The 19,607-nt window shown below is 34.1% G+C and overlaps 3 protein-coding genes across 3 annotated transcripts; all 3 read right to left on the bottom strand.

The window, feature by feature from the left end:
- Positions 1-2,118: 2,118 nt before the first annotated feature.
- Positions 2,119-3,857, bottom strand: LOC141646537 (uncharacterized). The gene is made up of 4 exons (XM_074454408.1): positions 3,467-3,857; positions 2,784-2,936; positions 2,600-2,667; positions 2,119-2,516 (listed from the first exon to the last, which is right to left on the bottom strand). The coding sequence occupies exons 1-4, from the start codon at positions 3,855-3,857 to the stop codon at positions 2,220-2,222; spliced, it is 909 nt and encodes a 302-aa protein (XP_074310509.1). The 3' UTR covers positions 2,119-2,219.
- Positions 3,858-5,748: 1,891 nt separating this feature from the next.
- On the bottom strand, positions 5,749-7,659 carry LOC141645840 (uncharacterized). The gene is made up of 3 exons (XM_074454025.1): positions 7,162-7,659; positions 6,417-6,581; positions 5,749-6,307 (listed from the first exon to the last, which is right to left on the bottom strand). The coding sequence occupies exons 1-3, from the start codon at positions 7,547-7,549 to the stop codon at positions 5,961-5,963; spliced, it is 900 nt and encodes a 299-aa protein (XP_074310126.1). The 5' UTR covers positions 7,550-7,659; the 3' UTR covers positions 5,749-5,960.
- Positions 7,660-15,268: 7,609 nt separating this feature from the next.
- On the bottom strand, positions 15,269-17,193 carry LOC141645841 (uncharacterized). The gene is made up of 3 exons (XM_074454026.1): positions 16,727-17,193; positions 15,862-16,002; positions 15,269-15,777 (listed from the first exon to the last, which is right to left on the bottom strand). The coding sequence occupies exons 1-3, from the start codon at positions 17,157-17,159 to the stop codon at positions 15,416-15,418; spliced, it is 936 nt and encodes a 311-aa protein (XP_074310127.1). The 5' UTR covers positions 17,160-17,193; the 3' UTR covers positions 15,269-15,415.
- Between the last annotated feature and the right edge of the window lie 2,414 nt (positions 17,194-19,607).

Genomic DNA, 19,607 nt, shown 5'->3' on the forward strand with positions numbered 1-19,607 from the left:
TAGTTAGTTGTAACTTGTAACTAATAATGGGGTTCTTATATGCTATTTATGCTCTACTCTTAGTTTCTTATTAAAATCCTTCGAGTTATTAGTTCTGTAAGCATATCTTTTAACAAATTTTATTGGTGACGCGTCATTGTGATGGTGAAATATGACCATTATCTCATAAGTAAGTATTTTCGTATGATTTCTTTTTATCATAACAAATCACATTTTCTCCGTCATTGTACTTATGAATTTGACTGTGCAGTTTAAACCAGGATAAAATAAACTATTGTACAAAACATATGTACAAATGTTTTTAAGCCAACATGTTACATATGGGATAACAATATGAAATAGCCTCTCAAGAACTTCACAGTTAAGTCTGTTTGGACGAGAGTAGTAAAAACATACTTGTATAAAAGCTCTATCGGGCAAACTCTGACCTTCTCCCTAACCACGGCTTCAAGTTTCATGGAATCGGATAAGGTATCTCATTAAACCGATCCTGGGCAAGTGTTAAAACAGATAGAGAAAAAAAAAAGCATGGCCCCTTATGACTTCCCAAAAGACTCAAATTGAATTAAATACACAATTTTCCGAGATCTCAGAGCAAAAATGTCCAGAAATTGCACGGAAAGTTCATCGAATCATCGAGCAAGATAAAGTGGCCACAAATTTTTTGAGGAGAAGCCGAGGAGATTTATGGGTGCCGTTATGTGACAAACCAAACTCAGTCGAAATTAAATCGGAGAATCGTGAAATATGGATTAATTCTTGTTCTATAGCGTTAAAATTGAATAGGATAAATCATGAAGCAACCATTGTTACTTTGAGAAAATCACAGGGATAGTTCATCGAGTCAGATAAAACGACCGTACAAATTTTGACGAGCAGCAATTGTTATTTGAAGGCGCTAGTATGCGACAAACCAGACTCGGTCGAAAATCTCATCCCCTATTTACTAAATGAATAGGTGATCTCTATCATTTTCCCGCTAAAATGCATATTCTCAAAAAAGGAAACTAATGATAATTATATTCCTTCACTAATTAATAAGGAAACAAATAATTACAATTAATTCATCTATTTATTTTCATTAAAATTAATCTTTTCATCAAATTATATTATTTTTACTAAACTCTAAGCTATAATATTTTAATAAAAATAAAATAAAATTGATATAAAACTATAAATTGCTAAATCTGATGTTATTATTAGATGATGTGTTAACCCATATTCCGTATAAAACCAAAACTAGAAATCGTTGTTATTAATTTAGTGACAAAAAAAAAATTGAAACTCATTAGCTTTATGCTATAAAATTATTTTCATTAAAATACATTTTAACTCATTACTCAATTCTCTTAATCAATTTTTAGTTATAGCTTTTATTTTTTTAGTTATAACTTTTATTTATCAAAACAAAATACAATGATGAGAAATGTAAATAACTATAAGGTACCAATATTATATAAGTAATTTAATAAAAAAAATTAAACTTTAAGTATCGTGCATATAATGCACAGGTTATAAACTAGTTATCTTGTACAAGCGGTGTATATTTGTTTTTTCGGCATGAAATCGGAAAATATACCGCCTAAACTGACCCAGACACGAGATCAGAAATTCGAGAGAAAAAGGAAAGTAGTTTATTTCACGGCGGACCCCATACCACCCCACTTGGGCACCCTTGATTGGTGGTTTTTTTTTTTTTTTTCAAAACTGAACAGGAAATAAACTACATAGTTCATTATTTCCGCGTACACACAATCAGACTTGAAGAACTGGCAGAGCGGATAAAACCCCATCTTTTTGAATAACAAAATCATTTATTCATTACTATTGATGATAAGGAGTGTTTTTTTTATATAGATGGACTGTTTCACAATGTGAGACGGTCTTACACAAGAATAATTGTCCAAAAATTATATAGAGGGTTCCTCGGGTCAGGTAAAGGAGGCACAAATCTTAAGGAGCAACTCTCAGTATCCCTGACATTTGAACAAATCTAGATAAAAATAGGATTTAGTGATTTAACGGAATTTTCTTAGATAGACTCAGATTACCGTGAGATAGGGAAACCATCATAGAGAGTTTTATACAACTATGATTACCCAAAATGAACTAAAGATTAAAAAACCAGCAGCATAATTTGTAAAGCATCAGCAAACAACTACTAACAGAAATTAACGTAGTAGTAATACGAGTGTTGGTTCTGAGTCGATTCAGTGCAGCTAGAAAATAGAGAGGGTATTATAGGTAACACTATCGCTGACATCTTCATCTCGTGCACCCGCTTCTGCAGACATGTCACCGTCAGTGATCACCAAACAAGCCTTCTGTAGTAAAAACAAATCAGCTGATTCTCCAATGCGGAACTGAAACAAGACGTGCTGCTCCGGAACTGACAGAAAGTACACACGAACTTTATCGGCTAGAAAAGACGCCCCTCTCATTAACCTTGTATAATAACTCCAACTCAACCAGGCCTTTATGCTTTGCCCTTGTTTCAACCTCGTTGCTTCTTTAACCTGTTCAATTTTCAGTCATTCAGATTTCCGCCATTAATGACGTCATGTGCGAAAACAGCAAGCACCGGAGTAGTATTAGTTACCTCATACTTCCATTTTTCACGGCTTCCAATCTGAAACGTTGCAAAGTCGTCCTTCCAATCAACAAAAACTGTAAAAAGGCTCAGGAAATTAAAATTAAATCAAGATGACATTTTTTTGATTTCGAATTTCATTTCAATAAAAAAATGAATCGAATCAAAAACATGAAAACAGAAAACAAAATACCAGTACGATCTTGTGCTCGCAATATATAGTCATTCATCGCCCTTATGTCATCAACTGGTACAGTAATCGCACTTAAGACCGTGAGATTGGGAAACATTGTAACACGAGGATTTTCGACAATTGTAGCCCAAATACCAGTACGAGGGTAAGTTCCTGCTTTAATGAATTGAATCGAATCAAAAACATGAACAGAATAAAAAAAAACCGAATCAAAATAGTGAACCTGAACTGACCGAAAACAGAAAACAAAATTAAAGAACAACGCGCGGCTTTCTAAATTGAACAATCGTAATTGATTGATGACGAACATACCAAACTCGAAAGAACGACATGAATCAAAGACCAATTTTAGCCCAAATTAGCAAATCAAAACAGAAAACACGAGAAATTACGACAATTTTATCCCAAATTAGCAAAAAAAATAAAAAAGTACCCAAACAAAAAAAAAACAACACGCTGCTTTCTAAATTGAACAATCGTAATCTTCATTTATTTCAGGTGAACATCGACAATGAAATTTCTATATTCGACAAAAAAACCGTAAATCTTTTTCACATAAATTATCGAAAGAACGACATGAATCAAAAACCAATAAAAAAAAAAAACTAATTCTTCTCTAATTTTTCAACAAAGAAAACAGGAATGAATAAACATAAAATAAAATTGATTAATGACGAACATACCAAACTCGAGCTGAAGTCGATCAGTTCCCTTAAGATGATAAATAACCACAAAATCATCATCACGATCATCGAGATAACGAGGAAAACCCTGAGATATTAAACGCAAAGGAGCTAACATTGCACCCATGCGTGACGGCGGTGCGGTGCTCTGAAACTCGATTGTACCAGAAGACTTCAGCAGTAGAGTGGCAGTAGCATTATCATTGTCATTAACTGAAATTGCGAGACTGTCACTAGCGGCCCCAACCATCCCGAACCCATCATTGTTGAAATTAGGATCAAGAAGATGTTCAATTGCAAGCTTTAATGTATCGAAAGGTTTCGTTTTTAGGTAAAAGCTGTAATTAGGAACAGGTGGTGGGTTTGCGATTTCTTCTGAAGGTTCCGACATGGCGATTAATGGAGTTTTCTTGGGAGTTTTCGATAATGGTGGTTGGCGGGAAAGTTAGTTAAAAGAAAGAAGAGAGAGAAACAGAGGAAACGGAATTAGTTAGTTGTAACTAATAATGAGGTTGTTATATGCTACGGAATATTTATGTTCTTCGTTTTGTAACCATATTTTTTCACAAATTTTCATCGAAGACGCGTTATAAGTTTGTGACGATGAAATATGATCATTTTATGATAAACTATAAGCATTATGATAAATAAGTATTTGTGTATGATTACTTTTTATCATAATATGATCACATTTTCTCCGTCACAAGAAAGACCATCCGACTTATTTACAGCTGAGCCATTGGACTTGTCAAATTGATTGTGCAGTTTAAAATAAGAAAATAAATTATTGTATCAAACCTTGGACAAAGCTAATTGTTTTTGAGCCGACATGTTACATGTGGGTTAAGCGTGTTTGGGCGAACGTAGTAAAAACATAGTTGTATAAAAGCTCTATCAGGGCAACTCTGACCTTCTCCCTAACCACGTCATCGAACTTCATGAAATCCGATAAGGTACCTCGTGAAACCGATCTCGCACAAGTGTTACAAAAAAAAATGTAGTCTGTTACGATCTACCGAACGACTCAAATTGAAGTAAATACACACTTTTTCGAGATCCCGAAGCAAAAATGTCCAGAAACTGCACGGAGAGTTCATTGTGTTACATAAAGCGGCCATAAAAAAATTGAGGAGAAACCGAGGATATTTAAGAGTGCCTTTGTGCGATAAACCAGACTTGGTCAAAAATCGAACAATCGTGAAAAATGGATTAATTCTTATTCTATAGTGTTGAAATCGAATAGGTTAACTTCTGAAGCAACGATTGTTATTTTAAGAAAATCACGTGGAAATTCCTCGGGTCAGATAAAGCGGTGATAACACTCTATTTTACTCGTTTTTTACCTCATATTTTCTCTCTTATTATTTGATCAAATTAGTAGCCTAACTAACAATTATTAACTCTTATTTGAATAAAATAGAATATTAGTGAATTTACGTTAATTTGTGTTAAGCTATATTATCTTCCGGAATTTTGGTGCTGCTTTCGTTATTTCATTTTGTAGGTACCGAACCGAGAGAAAATAAAGTGTAGGAAGACGGGTTCAAGCAGATAAAGACAAGGAAAAGGGGAGAGGAGTACATTTTGAGTGTAGTTTAGTTTACAACTTTAGTCTTTCTTTTGATCCTTAGGATTGTTGTTGACTTTTGATCCTTGACCGTCGACGGGAGTTGACTAGGTTGGGAGTCGTCTCACCTCACTTAGACTAGTCGCCAACTTGAGTTGAACTCGGGAGTGAGAACTTGAGAAGGGTGCCTTTAATTTTCGGTTTGAAATCGACCCTTGGGAGAGGGAGTGGGATGACCTGGAAGATAACGTGGGCTTATTGACCTTAAGTTAGAATAAGGGAGTCCGAGTCACAAACCCGGGAGGGAGGTGAGTAGGGATTCTAGTGTCCTATTATGAGCCTGGGAGGGAGTTAATAGGCGTTTTCCTCGTAACACATTTCCTTGAAAACTAATTGACGGATTTATGATAGTAATTGAACATGTTGGTGGTGAAATCGAACTCTAGGCCTTCCTTTATTGTAAAACAGTTAATCATGTAAAAGAGTTGTACTTGTATTCTTCTGTTTTCGGGCATGAAATCAGAAAAGGTACCTCCTGAACCGACCTCAGACATGTGATACAAAAAACGAGAGAAAAATAAACGTGGCATGATACGACCTCTTGAACGGCTCAACTGAAGTAGATAAACGGTTTTTATGGAGTGCCGGAGCAAAAATGTCCAGAAAATGCATGGAGAGCATCATTCAGCGGTATACATGATGATGACCAATATTATCGTGTAAGACGCTCTTACAGTGGATCGATTTTTAATTTTTGCAAGCATTAGCGATACTGCTGAGAGCATCATTTCAGACTTGAGACTAGTAATACTGTTCTGTACTTCTGTCTAATGTATACAACCATGCCTACCGAAAATGAACTTAAGACTCGAAAACCAGCAGCATACATGAGCAAACAACTACTAACAGCAAGTGAATACTAGAGTATTAGTTCTGAGACGATTCAGTAACACTGTCGCTGACGACATCTTCATCTTCTGCAGACATGTCAGTGATCACCAAACGAGCCTTATCTAGTAAATACAAATCAGCTAATTCTCCGATGTGGAACTGAAACAAGACGTGCTGCTCCGGATCTGTCAGAAAGTACATACTAATTTTATCTGCTAGAAAATCCGTCTTCTTCACCAACCAAGTATACCTCCAATTCAACCAGGCTTTGAAGGGTTTCCCTTGTTTCAAGTCCCCTGTTGGTTTTGTTACCTCATTTTGCCAATTTTTGTCGATTTCAATCCCGAACATTGCATAGCCTTCCTTCCAATCAACAAAAACTACTGTAAAGTGTAAACAAGCTCATGATCAGGAAATTATTAAATCAATGCCGCCATTTTTATTTCCGTTTCAAATTTCATTTCTATACGAAAACATGATATACCTACCTACCTATATCATCATTACCAAGATCTTGTTCCTGCAACACATAGTTATTCATGTTCCTCATGTAATCAACTGGTACGGTATTTACAGTGACGGTCTTGATATGCGGATATATTTTAGCATGATCAATTAGGTCGATTTCAGCCCAAAACCCAGTAGGAGGGACAGTTCCTGCTCCAAAATCAAATTAGCAAAACAAGAAAATTGACTCGAACCTCAACTTAAAGCGGAAAACTCAAAGTAAATCCAAACTAACCGAACATAGAAAACAAAAAGACGACAATTCAAAGTATGGATTAAATCATTATGTCGAAAATCATCAAGAAACAACACAATAGAATTTTCCAAATCAAATAACTTTTTGAGTCGATTTCAGGAATGAACTTAGTATAATCCTGAAGTAATGTCGTCTACAAAAAAAATCACAGCAGAATATCGACAAATTAAGAATTTCCGAATCAACGTCAAAATCATCTTCATTTATTTCAGCTCACAGCAGAATATCGACAAATTAAGAATTTCCGAATCAACATCAAAATAATCTTCATTTATTTCAGATCACAGCAGAATATCGACAAATTTACATTTTCTGAAACGACACCATAATCGTAACCTTCATTTTATTCAGGTCAACAAGAATAACTTATCGAAAGAACGACAAGAATATAAAAACAATTAAAAACCAATTATTCTCTAATTTTTGAACAAAGAAAACAAGAATAAACAGAAAATTGATTAATGAAGAACATACCAAACTCGAAGTGAAGTCGATTAGTTCCCTGAACATGAAAAATAATGACAGTATCATCGTCAACATCAAGATCAGGAGGAAAACTGTGATAAATGAAATGCAAAGGAGCGAACATTCCAATCATTGGTGGCGGTGGCGTGTAGCAATTAAACTCGATCATACCAGGAGACTTGAGAAATAGAAAGGCAGTAGCATTATCATTGTTCTTAACCGAAATTGCGAGACCGTCACTAACAGCCCCAATTAACCCGAACCCATCATTGCTTAAATTTGGATCAAGAAGTGCTTCAATTGCAAACTTCAATTTGCGAAGAGGTTTCATTTTTAGGTAAAAGCTGTATTTAGGATCAGTTGGTGGGTTTGCGATTTCTTCTGAAGGTTCCGACATGGCGATTAATGGAGTTTTCTTGGGAGTTTTCAGTAATGGTGGTTGGCGGGAAAGTTAGTTAGAGATTGAAGAGAGAGAGAGAGAAAGTGAGGGAAGGGAATTTGTTAGTTGGAATTAATGGGTTGGTTGTAAGATATTTATGCTCTGTACTAAGTTCGTTATTGAGAATGTCTTTTAAAACGGCGTGACGGCAAAATCCATCTCAGAATAAAAAAAGGGTCAAATAATATTTACATGGATATCGTAGACAAGTTCTTTGCTATTTTGTAGACATTTGTTTTATGTATTGTACTAGAACAGTGAAAGTGGTAATTGAACCCCCATAGCTTTGTTCAATTGTGAGATTAAGCTTCATAAGTTTCATTTGTAGCAATCAAGCCCTCAAGTTTCAGCAAAAGTGAAATTCAATCCGAATCGATAATTTTCACCAAATTCTTATCATAAAACCATTTTATAATCCAATTTATCAAATATAAAATAATTTTTTTTATGAATTTAAAATTTTATATTTATATTATATTAAAAATTGAAAATTATTTATTTGAATTCTACAGTATTTTGACAATTTATTATTGTGGAAATAATGAAGACATTCAAGCTACCAATCACATCATGAGTAGCTCATACACACGGATTGATGAGGTGTCAAAAGTTAGTTAGGATTTGTGTTTGTTTTGAGAACACTTTTTATATAAGCATTTCGCTTTACATTTCAGCTTAAGTTATCTGTTGAGTTTATGGATTCAAGTACCTAAGAGGGGGAGGGGGTGAATTATTTACTATTTTAAAAAATTAACTTCAACTTTATTAATTTAAAGTGAGTTGTATGAACGAAAGAGATGAGAGAATACTTCGAACACTATTGCAAGATTAAACGAGTGTTTGCTGAAGTATGAAAGTAACAACTGTTCTGACTGTAGCTATTTGTCTCAGTTTATGGAGTACAGACTGCAGACCAAATGTGACAGTATATGGAACTGTTACTTCTAAAGTTAAGCAAACAAAATAAAGAGCAGCGGAATAAAACAAAGAAGATCAAATACGAGATTTTTGAATTGGTTCGGCAAGAACTCAAGTGCCTACGTCCAATCTACTTTTTATTGATTTATTTTAGTGATCTACTCCGACTACTAAAAACCCGTACAATAAAAAGACAACAACCTACTCCGGCTGTGACACAAGTTCAAGAACTACTCCGTTCTAGAACAAGCCAACTCACAACCTACTCCGGTTGCCAAAGAGTTGAGGACTACTCCGTCCTAAACTCTACACACACACTAAGAATGTTATAAGGATCAAGCTTCCACTAACTTATTCTTAAAAAGAATTGAGGTGGACAACTTTACAAGATCAACAATTCATAAGTGAGAGAGTCTAGTATATTAAAGTAACAGTAGCCATGATTGTAACACTTGAAGACTTTTAAAAGCTTTGCAAAGTAAAGACTCGGTTTTAAGCTTTGAAAAACAATTTGCAAACTTAGATTAAATCTCAGAAAAAGTCTTAAGTAATGAGAGCAAGAGGCATGCCTTTTATAGAGAGGATGAGCAAGGGAGTTGTTAGGGTACCATCACATGTGATGAGTCTCAACAACTTCCCAAACTTGCACCAAAGAAGGTTCTTATTCAAAAGGCAAAAGAGAGAAAGAGTGTTTGAAATTATCCAAAAGAGATCATGCAATAACAAAGAAGGGAAAACAAGTCACATGATGACAAGCTTTCACAAAAATGGCAAAACGAAAACCTTGTTTTATGAAAGACAAAAGAGTCAAATTTGCACAAAGGGGAAACAATTTGAAATGATAATTATTCAAACCACTTTTTCTAGAAGGCCAAATCCTTATAAAAATCTGAAAGTTATCTTTCAAAATATAAGACACATAAATGGCTTTTGAAAGATAAGAAAGTGTTCAAGTGTTACGAATTGAGGCAACAGTCCAGGCTGCTGTTACTTGTGAAAGTAACAGTGGTCTTGACTGTTTCTATTACTCTAAAATACTTTACTTTCTAACTTGTACATTAGATGACGCCTATGACTCAATACAATTGGATGATCAACAACTCAACACTTCTTAATCCAAGCTTGATTTAACCATAAATCCTGAATAGGTAAACTAAGAAGGCACACATTAAATGGGCATGTTATCATCAATCAAAGGAACCCAACATTATCAGATTGTAAAAACACACAAAAATATCTTCAATCATAAACACTCATGAAGCTTGAGGTCCATCAATGGAGGTAGATCAGTTTTACAATTCTATATGCACGAGTAACACTATATAAATTACAAACAATTTACTAAAGATTATGTAAATGTGTTCAACTAATGAATATAAATTATGTAGAAATTCATAAAGTTCCAATTGTAATTTTTAGTATTTAATAAATCCCCTATTTACTAAATAAATAGGCGAATTCATAAATTTCCCTCAAAAAAGCATCTTTTTAAGTAAGTAAGCTATTTATTTAACTGTTTTAACTAAATAAAGAAATTAATAGTTATAATGTATTTCATTTAAAATTAATCATTTTATCAAATGATATAATTTTTAATATTAAATTTATAAAATATTAAATCTTTTTATTGATGCTATTATTTAGGAATGACTTGACCCATACTTTGTATTAACAAAATTATAAATCGTTTTGATTACTTTCAAGACAAAAAAGAATGAGAGAATTTATAAAATTGGAATCATCAGTTTTTTGGTATAAAAAATACTTTTAAAAAAAATATAATTCAACACATTACTCAATTCTCTTGGATTAATTTTCAGGTTTAATTTTTTTTTTCGAAACAAAATACAATAACGAGAAAAATGAACAATTAATGAGATACCACTATTATTTAACCGTTCAAATTTACTCAATTTTCTTGAATAACTTTACAGTTCAATTTTTTTTCCTTATCAAAATATAATAACGTGAAATATTAACAATTAATGAGCTTTTAATTTAGCATTATTAAGTAATACAAAATAAAAAATTTATAAATACTGTCCATTTATTGTGCGTGATCTAAACTAGTTGTATAATACTAATATAAAATGAATTTTTATTTTAATTCTTGTGAAATTTCTAAGTAGTGTTGCCGTTTAACTATTCCGAAACAGTCTAAAACCAATCCTATCCACTGACATCAATTGTTAACAGTTCAGTTGTGTATTTCAAAAGAGCTTTTAACAGCTATGATTACCAAGAATGAATTGAACTTTCCAAATCAGGAGCATAATCTGTTTGGTTTGATAAAATTTAAAGCATGAACAAACAACTATAATAAAGTTCCAAAATCAATTGTGCAAGCGAATACTATTGCGAATAACACTGTACTACTGTAAGTACTGTTACGACTGAGTCGATGCAGTGCAGGAACACTCACTTATATACTGACATCTTCAATCTGATGGCATCTTTTTCCGCGGAATACAACTTCGCTGTTGACTGTCACGGACCACCATCAGAGCCTTCTTTATAAACACCAACTCGCCTAATTCTCCCATGTTGAACTGAAACATGATGTTCTTCTTCGGATATGTCAAAAAATGAACACCAAATCTATCGGCCAGAAAAGACGCCTTCTTCATCAATCCTGTATAACTCCAATTGAATGATCCCCGGAATATTTGCCCTTCTGTCAACCTCGTTGGCTCTTCCATCCTGTATACGTCATTGCTATAGTCGTACTCCCATTTTTTCTCGCTTCCAATCTCAAACGTTGGAAAGCCTTTCTCCCATTTAACCGAAACTGTTACATAGTAACGGAAAAAAAATAACAAGGTCAGGAAATTAAATCGATATTCTGCCAGTTTTATTTTATTCCGGGTTTCGTATACCTGTTTTATTAGCTAGACATTGTGCCTGCAATACATAGTCAATCATCTCCTTCATGCCTTTAACTGGTACACTAGTCCCACTCAATATCGCGAAATTTGGAAACAATGTAAATGGAGGAATTACTACTACGATTTTAGCCCAAAACCCGGTTGGGGGAGTAGTTCCTGCTTAAAACCATATTAGCGAAACAAGAAATAAAAGGGAAAAGAATCGACAAAACAAGAAGACGAAAAACAGAAAGTGTAGACGGTTAGCTCCAATAACGACATGAAATTCTCGAAATTGATTAAATTAAATAAGCAAGATTTTAAGAACGTCTCGACTAAGTAGTATTTAAAGTATCGTTCCCAAATTACTAATCAAGATTTTAAGAACGTCTCGACTAAGTATAATCCTTAAGTACTGTCTACATCGACGACTTTTCACATTTCTTCAATCGTGATGTTTTTTAAAAAGAAATTAAAATATAAAATTGACAGATAATAATTGATAACGAACATACCAAACTCGAAGCAAAGACGATCAGTTCCTTGAACATGAAAAACAGCGACAGTATCATCGTCACCATCAAGATCGCGAGGAAAACCCTGAGAAATTAAATCCAAAGGAACCAATTTCGCAACCATAGGCGTGTAGATGTCAAATTTGATCATACCAGGATGCTTCAGCCATAGAGTTGCAATAGCATTACTATTGTTCGTAACTGAAATTGCGAAATTTCCACTACTTTCGACTCCAACCATCCCGAATCCATCATTGTTGAAAGTAGGATCAGCGAGAGCTTCAATTGCAAGCTTCAGTTTGCGAAGAGGTTTCATTTTAAGGTAGAAGCTGTAATTAGGATCAGGTGGCGGGTTTTCTTGAGGAGGAACAGGCATGGCGATTTCTTCTGAAGTTTCGGACATGGCGATTAATGGAGTTTTCTTGGGTAGTTTTCAGGAATGGTGGTTGGCGGGAAAGTTAGTTAAAAAAAAGAAGAGAAAGAAACAGAGGAAAGGGAATTAGTTAGTTTGAAATAGTGGGGTTGTTATTTTATTTATGCCGAACTCAGTTTGTTATTAAGATGGCATGACGGTAATATCCTTAAAATTAAAACGGAATTTTTACTTTTGTAGAAAATGCACTGCAAATGTTTTACTCCGTAGTAGATATTCAATTATATCACGTCAGTTCAAAGACTATACAACTGGATGTACAATGAGCATTGTACATCCAAGGTTATTTTAGTCTTTTTTCAAATATTTTTGCAAAAAAAAGGTAACGTAATTCAATTTTCAATCTAATCCTCATTATGTTTTCATATTTTTCTAACTTCTCTTCATCTTCCTCCATCATCCAGTTAATGAATCTTCTTCTCCCTTAAATTATTATAATTAATTGACTATGGAACTGAGCAGCATCTTGAAGAAATTTTTTTATCCAGAATTTCTAATGCATGAAAATAGTTGAAACTCGTATTATTTTTATATTAGCTCGTATTCTTATCTGAATATCTCGTATTCTTATTTGCTCGTATTTTAAAGCTCATTATCATTTTAAGCTCGTATTCTTTTTACATTAGCTCGTATTCTTATATGCTCGTATTTTTAAGCTCGTGACACTTTTAAGCTCGTGTTCTTTTTACTTTAGCTCGTATTCTTATCTTAATAGCTCGTATTCTTATGTGCTCGTTTTTTTAAGTTCGTGATCCTCTTAAGCTCGTATTCTTTTTACATTAGCTCGTATTCTTATCTTAATAGCTCGTATTCTTAGGTGCTCATATTTTTTAGTTCGTATTCTTTTAATAATAGTTCGTATGATTGGTGTAGAAATTTACCTCAAAGTATTGTTAGATGTATTCCTGATGATGATATAAATTGCTTCTCGTTCACGAAATATTGTTAGATGCGTTTTTCCTCCTTGATGATGATGTAAATTGCTCCCCTTTCAGCGTTTTAGAATCAAAATTATGGAGAAGAGAGATTTGTCGACTGTCGTTTAAAAGAAATTTAGAGAAGAGAAAGAAGAGGGTTTGTCGACTGAAGAGAAATCAGAATTAGGGAAGAAGAAGATGCGTAGAATTTATTTTTATTTTTATTGGGCTTATATATATATATATATATATATATATATATATATATATATATATATATATATATAGAAATGAGATCAAGTGACTCCCTTAGTATAGGTGAGTCCAATGAGTCCTAATATAAGCCATTAGATCTAAAAAAAATGAATGGCTAGGATTAAAGTAAAAAAAATACTGACATATAAAAGACTAGAAACCCTAATCTCATCTCACATTTTCTCATTTTCACTCCCTCACCAAACTCACTTCTCTCTCTTCCTCCCACCTCTCTCTACCGCCACCTCCTCCCCTCCTTTCTTCGTCCTCCACTGCCACAACTCGCCACCTCCTCATCTCGTCCGCCTCCCTCTGCACCACCCGCCACCTTCCCCGCCGCCACCTGCCAGCGAACACACCCACCTATCTATGTTTTCATTTTTTATGAATGTATGAGTTGATATTGACGTTGCTATTACCCAGCGAACACCTCCTCTGCCTCTCTCTGCCGACACCACCACCGCCTCCTCTGCCGCCCCTCCTTCCCGTTTCTCCTTTCTCTTTTTTTTTCTTTATGTTTTCTTCTAATCCACCATCAACAACAACGCCTCCACCACAGGCCACCACGCACCACCAATTCCGCTCCTTCGTCTTCTCCCTTTTACTTTTTTTTTTTTAGATCTGAAAAAAGTTGTTTGTTGTTGGCTGGTCTGTGTTGTCGTGATTTTTGGTGGTGGCTTGTGAGGGTATTGGTGGTGCAAAGGTGGTTCTGCCGCCTCCTTTCTCTGTTTTTTTTTTTTTTTTTCAGATTTAGGTCGTGGCTGGTGGTCGTGGGTGAGGGTATTGGTGTTGGTTGGTCGTGGGTGGTGGTCGTGGGTGAGGTGGTGGCTGTGGGTCAGGCGGTGGTCGTAGTAGACGACGTTGGTGGTTAATGCCAATATAAAAAATGACTCGCATTAAAGTTCGACTTGCAAGCATTAAAGTTTCCACTCGCAAAGATTAAAATTTCGACTCGCAAGGATTAAAGTTTCAACGCTATATGGACTTAAGTTACGCAGATATTTACATTCAAATTAATATAAAGTTAAAAAATAAAAGTTTCAAAAATTATGACTAAAGTTACAATCGTAAAACATTAAAGTTTCATTTATAAAATAATAAAATTAAATAAATTCAAATTTTTATATTAAAAATTGGAAAAAAAAAAATTAAAGTTTCAATTTTTAGTATTAAAGTTTCACTATAAAACATTAAAGTTATATTTAAAAATCAGTAAAATTAAATAAATTCAAATTTTTATATTAAAAATTGTTTAAAAAAATTAAAGTTTCAATTTTTAGCATTAAAGTTTCACTCGTGAAACATTAAAGTTATATTTAAAAATCAGTAAAGTTAAATAAATTCAAATTTTTATATTAAAAATTGTTTAAAAAAATTAAAGTTTCAATTTTTAGCATTAAAGTTTCACTCGTAAAACATTAAAGTTATATTTAAAAATTAGTAAAATTAAATAAATTCAAATTTTTATATTAAAAATTGTTTAAAAAAAATTAAAGTTTCAATTTTTAGGATTAAAGTTTCACTCGTAAAATACTAAAGTTATACTTAAAAATCGATTTTATATATTTAAAATAAAATTTTATAACATAAATTTAAATTTTTATTTATAAAATAACCTTAAACTTTAAAGTTATAATTATAAAGAATTAAAGTTACATTCATAAATTAAAGTTTCATTTATAAAACATTAAAGTTTTCATCTTAAAATTTTAAAATCTCAACCATCCATCTTAGTTGATCAATGGCTAGGATGATGGCTTACCATCGTCTGCAAACTCTGCTGTTCGTTTTGATAAGTTATTAATTGAGTAAGACCTTCGGGCAGTTGATTTCAAAAAAATAAAAATAAAATTGAACTAAAGACTCGAAAACCAGCAGCATAATTTGTTTGGTTGGATCAAACCTAAAGCATAAGCAAACAGCTAGGAAATAGAGACGGTTTCAAGAGTAATACTGTCGCATGCATCCCCGTCAGTGTTCATGTTCATGTCAGGGACCTCGAAAATAGCCTTCTTAATTAACTTGAAATCACCTAATTCTCCGATGTGGAACTTAAACAAGACGTGCTCCTCCGGAACTGTCAGGAAGTGCACACTAACTTTATCGCTTAGAAAAGACACCTCCTTCATCAAACTTGTATAACTCCAATTGAACTCTGCCTCGTAGGTATGCTCGTTTTTCAATCCCGTTGCTTCTCTAACCGCATTCTGGGTATAGTCATACGCCCATTTTTTGTCGCTTCCAATCTCAAACGTTGCAAAGTCTGCCTTCCAATTAACTTTAACTGTAAACAACCGCACAGTCAATCATCTCCCTTATATATAGAATACGTAATTAATATGTAAACATGGTATATTCGTATGATTACCAAGATCTCGTGTCTGCAGCGCACAGTCAATCATCTCCCTTATGTCCTTAGCAGGTACAGTAGTTTCACGGAGGACCGTGAAATGGGGAAACAATGTAGCATTAGGAATTTCGACGATTTCAGCCCAAAAAACACAACCTCCTGCTCAAAAACCAAATTTGCGAAATAAAAAATCGAAACAAATTAAAACAAGAATACAGAGAAAATAAAGTAAAGATTAGCAGAAAATACATCAGAAAACTGACTCGACCAAACCTAACTCGAACCTCAACTTAATACGGAAAACTCAAAGCATACGTAATTTTTATTTATTTCAGATCAATATCGACAAACTCTCATGTTCAACAAAATTCCAATAACCCCAAAAAAATCGTAATTTGAGATCGACATAAATAAACAATAATATAGATATTCTCTCGGGTAACCCTCAACTTTTTCATTTTCTAAGAACTTTGACCATCAATACTCTTTGACCATCAATACTCTTGACCACAAGTTCAGAATATGATAAACTATTTTTCCAAATTGACGATAAACTTTTTTTCTTCAAATTGACCGTCTCGAAGAGGTCTTCAGTTTGAAAAGGATTCACTGACGTCTCAACTCGTAGTCTGGAATTATGGCCGGTTAAAGTTTATTCATTAAAAAAAGCTTTAAACAACCATAAGTATCGGCTACGAGTTCAAAAAGCGGTGAATTTTTTTTTCCAAATTCAAGGTTTTGATCAGATAATTGGTTTGAAAAAAAAATTACCTTTTCTGAAGTCGTAACCGAGAATTATTGTCGGTCAAAGTACACCTTAGAAAGGGAAAAAGTTTAGGGGTCTACGAGAAATAAACATAAAATTGATAGATGAGGAGCTTACCAGAGCCAAAGCAAAGTTGATTAGTTCCACGAACATGAAAAATAGTGACAGTATCGTCGTCACCATCAAGTTTACGAGGAAGACCATGAGAAAGTAAATGCAAAGGAGCCCAGAATCGAACAATTGATAATGAAACGTTGTTCCGAAAGTCGATCATACCAGAAGAGTTGAGAGATAGAGTGGCAGTAGCATTCTTATCCTTGTTCGTCACAGAAATTACGAGACTGTCAGTAGTGACCCCAACGATCCCGAACCCAGGGTCGTCGTCGTCTTTGAAAGTAGGATCGAGAAGAGCTTCAATTGCAAGCTTCAATGTGCGAAGAGGTTTCATTTTTACGTAAAAGCTGTATTTAGGATCATTAGGATCTGTTGCTGGTTTTTCTTGGCGACGAGCAGCAGCCATAGCTATGGCCTTTGCCATTGACATTGACATTGATAGCTAAAATAACTTATGTAAAGTATGAGACGGAAAGTATAATTGATTGAATAAATAAACTGATTACATGAGGTAAGTCCTAATTATATATATACTCGTATATACAATCCTAGAGATAAGGGATACAATATTGACTAACAAATCTATATCTAATCTATTCTATCTATCAATCTATATCTATTCTATTCTATCTTCATTATTATTTTTATTAAAGCGAGCCATTATAGAGACTCCAATATTCGCGAAAGAGTTTCGACCAGTAATAATAGAATACTAGTTTTTAAACCCGTGCAGTGCACGGTTGGTGATGCGTGCATTTTATAGTCTTTTTAGGCCTTATTTGCACGCAATTCTATGCATATTTAGTAGTATTTAGCTACAAATGTCCCTCGAATTTTCTACTTTGGTTTCTCTTGTTTTAATTGTAGGTATGAACCGGAGATGGGCATAATCAAGCTTAATACATGTCCCTATGCATGCATTTAGGAGATGAGTTGAGTCGGAGCTTAGAAACTACTAATTGTGATGCGCGTAGAAGTAAGGTAGCTGGGCGAGTAAATGAAGAGCTTCAAATTACTAAGTGCCTACTTTGAGGAGCCATATCTCGAGTTCTACAACTGATATCCAGGTGATTCCAGTTGGAGATGAAAGCTCATCCTCTTAGCTTTCCAACGCCACCGAAAACGCCTGATTTTCCCAAGGAACGAAGAATGGCGGCCATTTGAAGTTCAATGCGCAAAGCAGGAAGTACACGCTGAGTTCGATCGAACACAATTCCTCTCGATTGGCCACTCTAGCCTTTCGATCGATCAACTACTCTACTGGATAGACCATATTACCCCTCGATCGACCACTTTCGACCACCAAACCTCTCGATAGACCTCCTTACTATTCGATCGAGAGCCTACTAAGTCGGACGCAACTCTATTTTAGTCGAGACTCTAGTTTACCGTATTTTAGCTTATCTTATAATAATATCTCTATTATATAAAGAGATAATAAGGTCATTAATTGGGATCTCTTCCCTGGACTCCTTTCATCACTTTTCTACAACTTAAAACTTTTATTATGTAGTTCTTCCTCTCTATTTTTGCCGGATCTAAATTATGTAACTCTTTTTCTCTATTTTCTTTAATTTAGTTTCTAGTATTAATTTTTTCCTTTTGCTTCTCTTATTCCTTTACTCCTTTATTCTCTTTGTTTAGTTTAGTTCTTATTATTTCAATTCTCTTCATCTTTTATCATGCTATTATCTATTATTGCTTTTGTTAGTATTAGTTTCGCTATTATCATCATGTTTAGCTAATTCTCCCGCTAGGATTTAGGGCATTCAATGAGCTGTTGTTAGTTGTTAATTAGGTTTACAGATCTTTTGTTGCTATCATGTCTTTGTTGTTACAAGTAGCATTTAATGATAATTAGACGGTTAATGCGCATAATTGTTCTAGTTATTTTTGGAAAACCCCGACCTAGATCGAAAGATTGGAAGGAGTGAGACCCGCTACATTCTTTAGAATACTCTAATGAGGGCGAAAGTTAAGTTAGTAGTATTTTAGGGCGAATAGAGGACCGAAAGGACGTATTCAACGCCCCTTAGACTGGCACACGCGACTGATCTGTGACCCAAACTGTGACCATCTGACATTCATTGATGAACCAACAATCCTAGTTCTATTCTCTTTATAGTTAGACTCTTAAATCTTTTCCTACTTTAGTTAGTTTAGTTTAGTGACAAAATCAAACCCCCAATACAGTGACTTAGACAAACTTAGTTTAGCGCGTAGAAGCAAGATAGCCTCCATGTGGATTCGACCCCGATTTTCCTAGCTGCATTAGTTAGAGACCCCTCGGGTTTATTTTTGATAGGTTGCGACATCCGTATCAGATGGTAACTGAAATTATTATTAAAAGTAAAGATTTATATATTTGTTTATTTAGTAAATAGCTAAATATTAGAACTTTTACTTTGCCTACCTATACACTTTCGATAACTTTATGTTGCTTAATTTTATTCGAAGTACTCTACTTTTTTTTTCTCGACTTTTTAATTTATGAGAGGTGAAATCTGAAAAATGGATATAAAATTATTGCATATTTCATAAATCTGTTTATTTACGCAATATAAGTTTATTTTTACTCATTTTTGTACGTTTTTTTTATCATATTGCCTATCTTGTTTGTTCTCCTCTCAATTTTCTACCTTCTCTCTCGTTTTCTCTCCCACCCATCATCGCCTGGACGCCTGTAATCAGCGTTCGACATCATTGGCCGATTACCTCGACACTGCAATGGTGATCGCACACAACACCTGAGGCCACAACGTTTCTCTTAACACATATCTCAAGAGCGCCTCCCAACCCATCTTACACACTGTATTAAGTACACAATATATATTAGCTATACACATTGATTAGCTCTAAATGGAATTAGTGTAATGAGAGTATG

The sequence above is a fragment of the Silene latifolia genome, chromosome 3 (assembly GCF_048544455.1).
Source record: "Silene latifolia isolate original U9 population chromosome 3, ASM4854445v1, whole genome shotgun sequence".
Taxonomy (NCBI): domain Eukaryota; kingdom Viridiplantae; phylum Streptophyta; class Magnoliopsida; order Caryophyllales; family Caryophyllaceae; genus Silene; species Silene latifolia.

What these genes read in the sequence shown, in the direction of transcription:
- LOC141645841 (XM_074454026.1), bottom strand. Translation starts at nt 17,159, where the DNA reads ATGTCAATGTCAATGGCAAAGGCCATAGCTATGGCTGCTGCTCGTCGC. An exon ending in TCAACTTTGCTTTGGCTCTG is followed by an intron (nt 16,003 to 16,726) that starts GTAAGCTCCTCA and finishes GTTTTTGAGCAG; the next exon opens with GAGGTTGTGTTTTTTGGGCT. An exon ending in GCTGCAGACACGAGATCTTG is followed by an intron (nt 15,778 to 15,861) that starts GTAATCATACGA and finishes GGTTGTTTACAG; the next exon opens with TTAAAGTTAATTGGAAGGCA.
- LOC141646537 (XM_074454408.1), bottom strand. Translation starts at nt 3,857, where the DNA reads ATGTCGGAACCTTCAGAAGAAATCGCAAACCCACCACCTGTTCCTAAT. An exon ending in TCGACTTCAGCTCGAGTTTG is followed by an intron (nt 2,937 to 3,466) that starts GTATGTTCGTCA and finishes TCATTAAAGCAG; the next exon opens with GAACTTACCCTCGTACTGGT. An exon ending in GCGAGCACAAGATCGTACTG is followed by an intron (nt 2,668 to 2,783) that starts GTATTTTGTTTT and finishes GCCTTTTTACAG; the next exon opens with TTTTTGTTGATTGGAAGGAC.
- LOC141645840 (XM_074454025.1), bottom strand. Translation starts at nt 7,549, where the DNA reads ATGTCGGAACCTTCAGAAGAAATCGCAAACCCACCAACTGATCCTAAA. An exon ending in TCGACTTCACTTCGAGTTTG is followed by an intron (nt 6,582 to 7,161) that starts GTATGTTCTTCA and finishes ATTTTGGAGCAG; the next exon opens with GAACTGTCCCTCCTACTGGG. An exon ending in TCTTGGTAATGATGATATAG is followed by an intron (nt 6,308 to 6,416) that starts GTAGGTAGGTAT and finishes TACACTTTACAG; the next exon opens with TAGTTTTTGTTGATTGGAAG.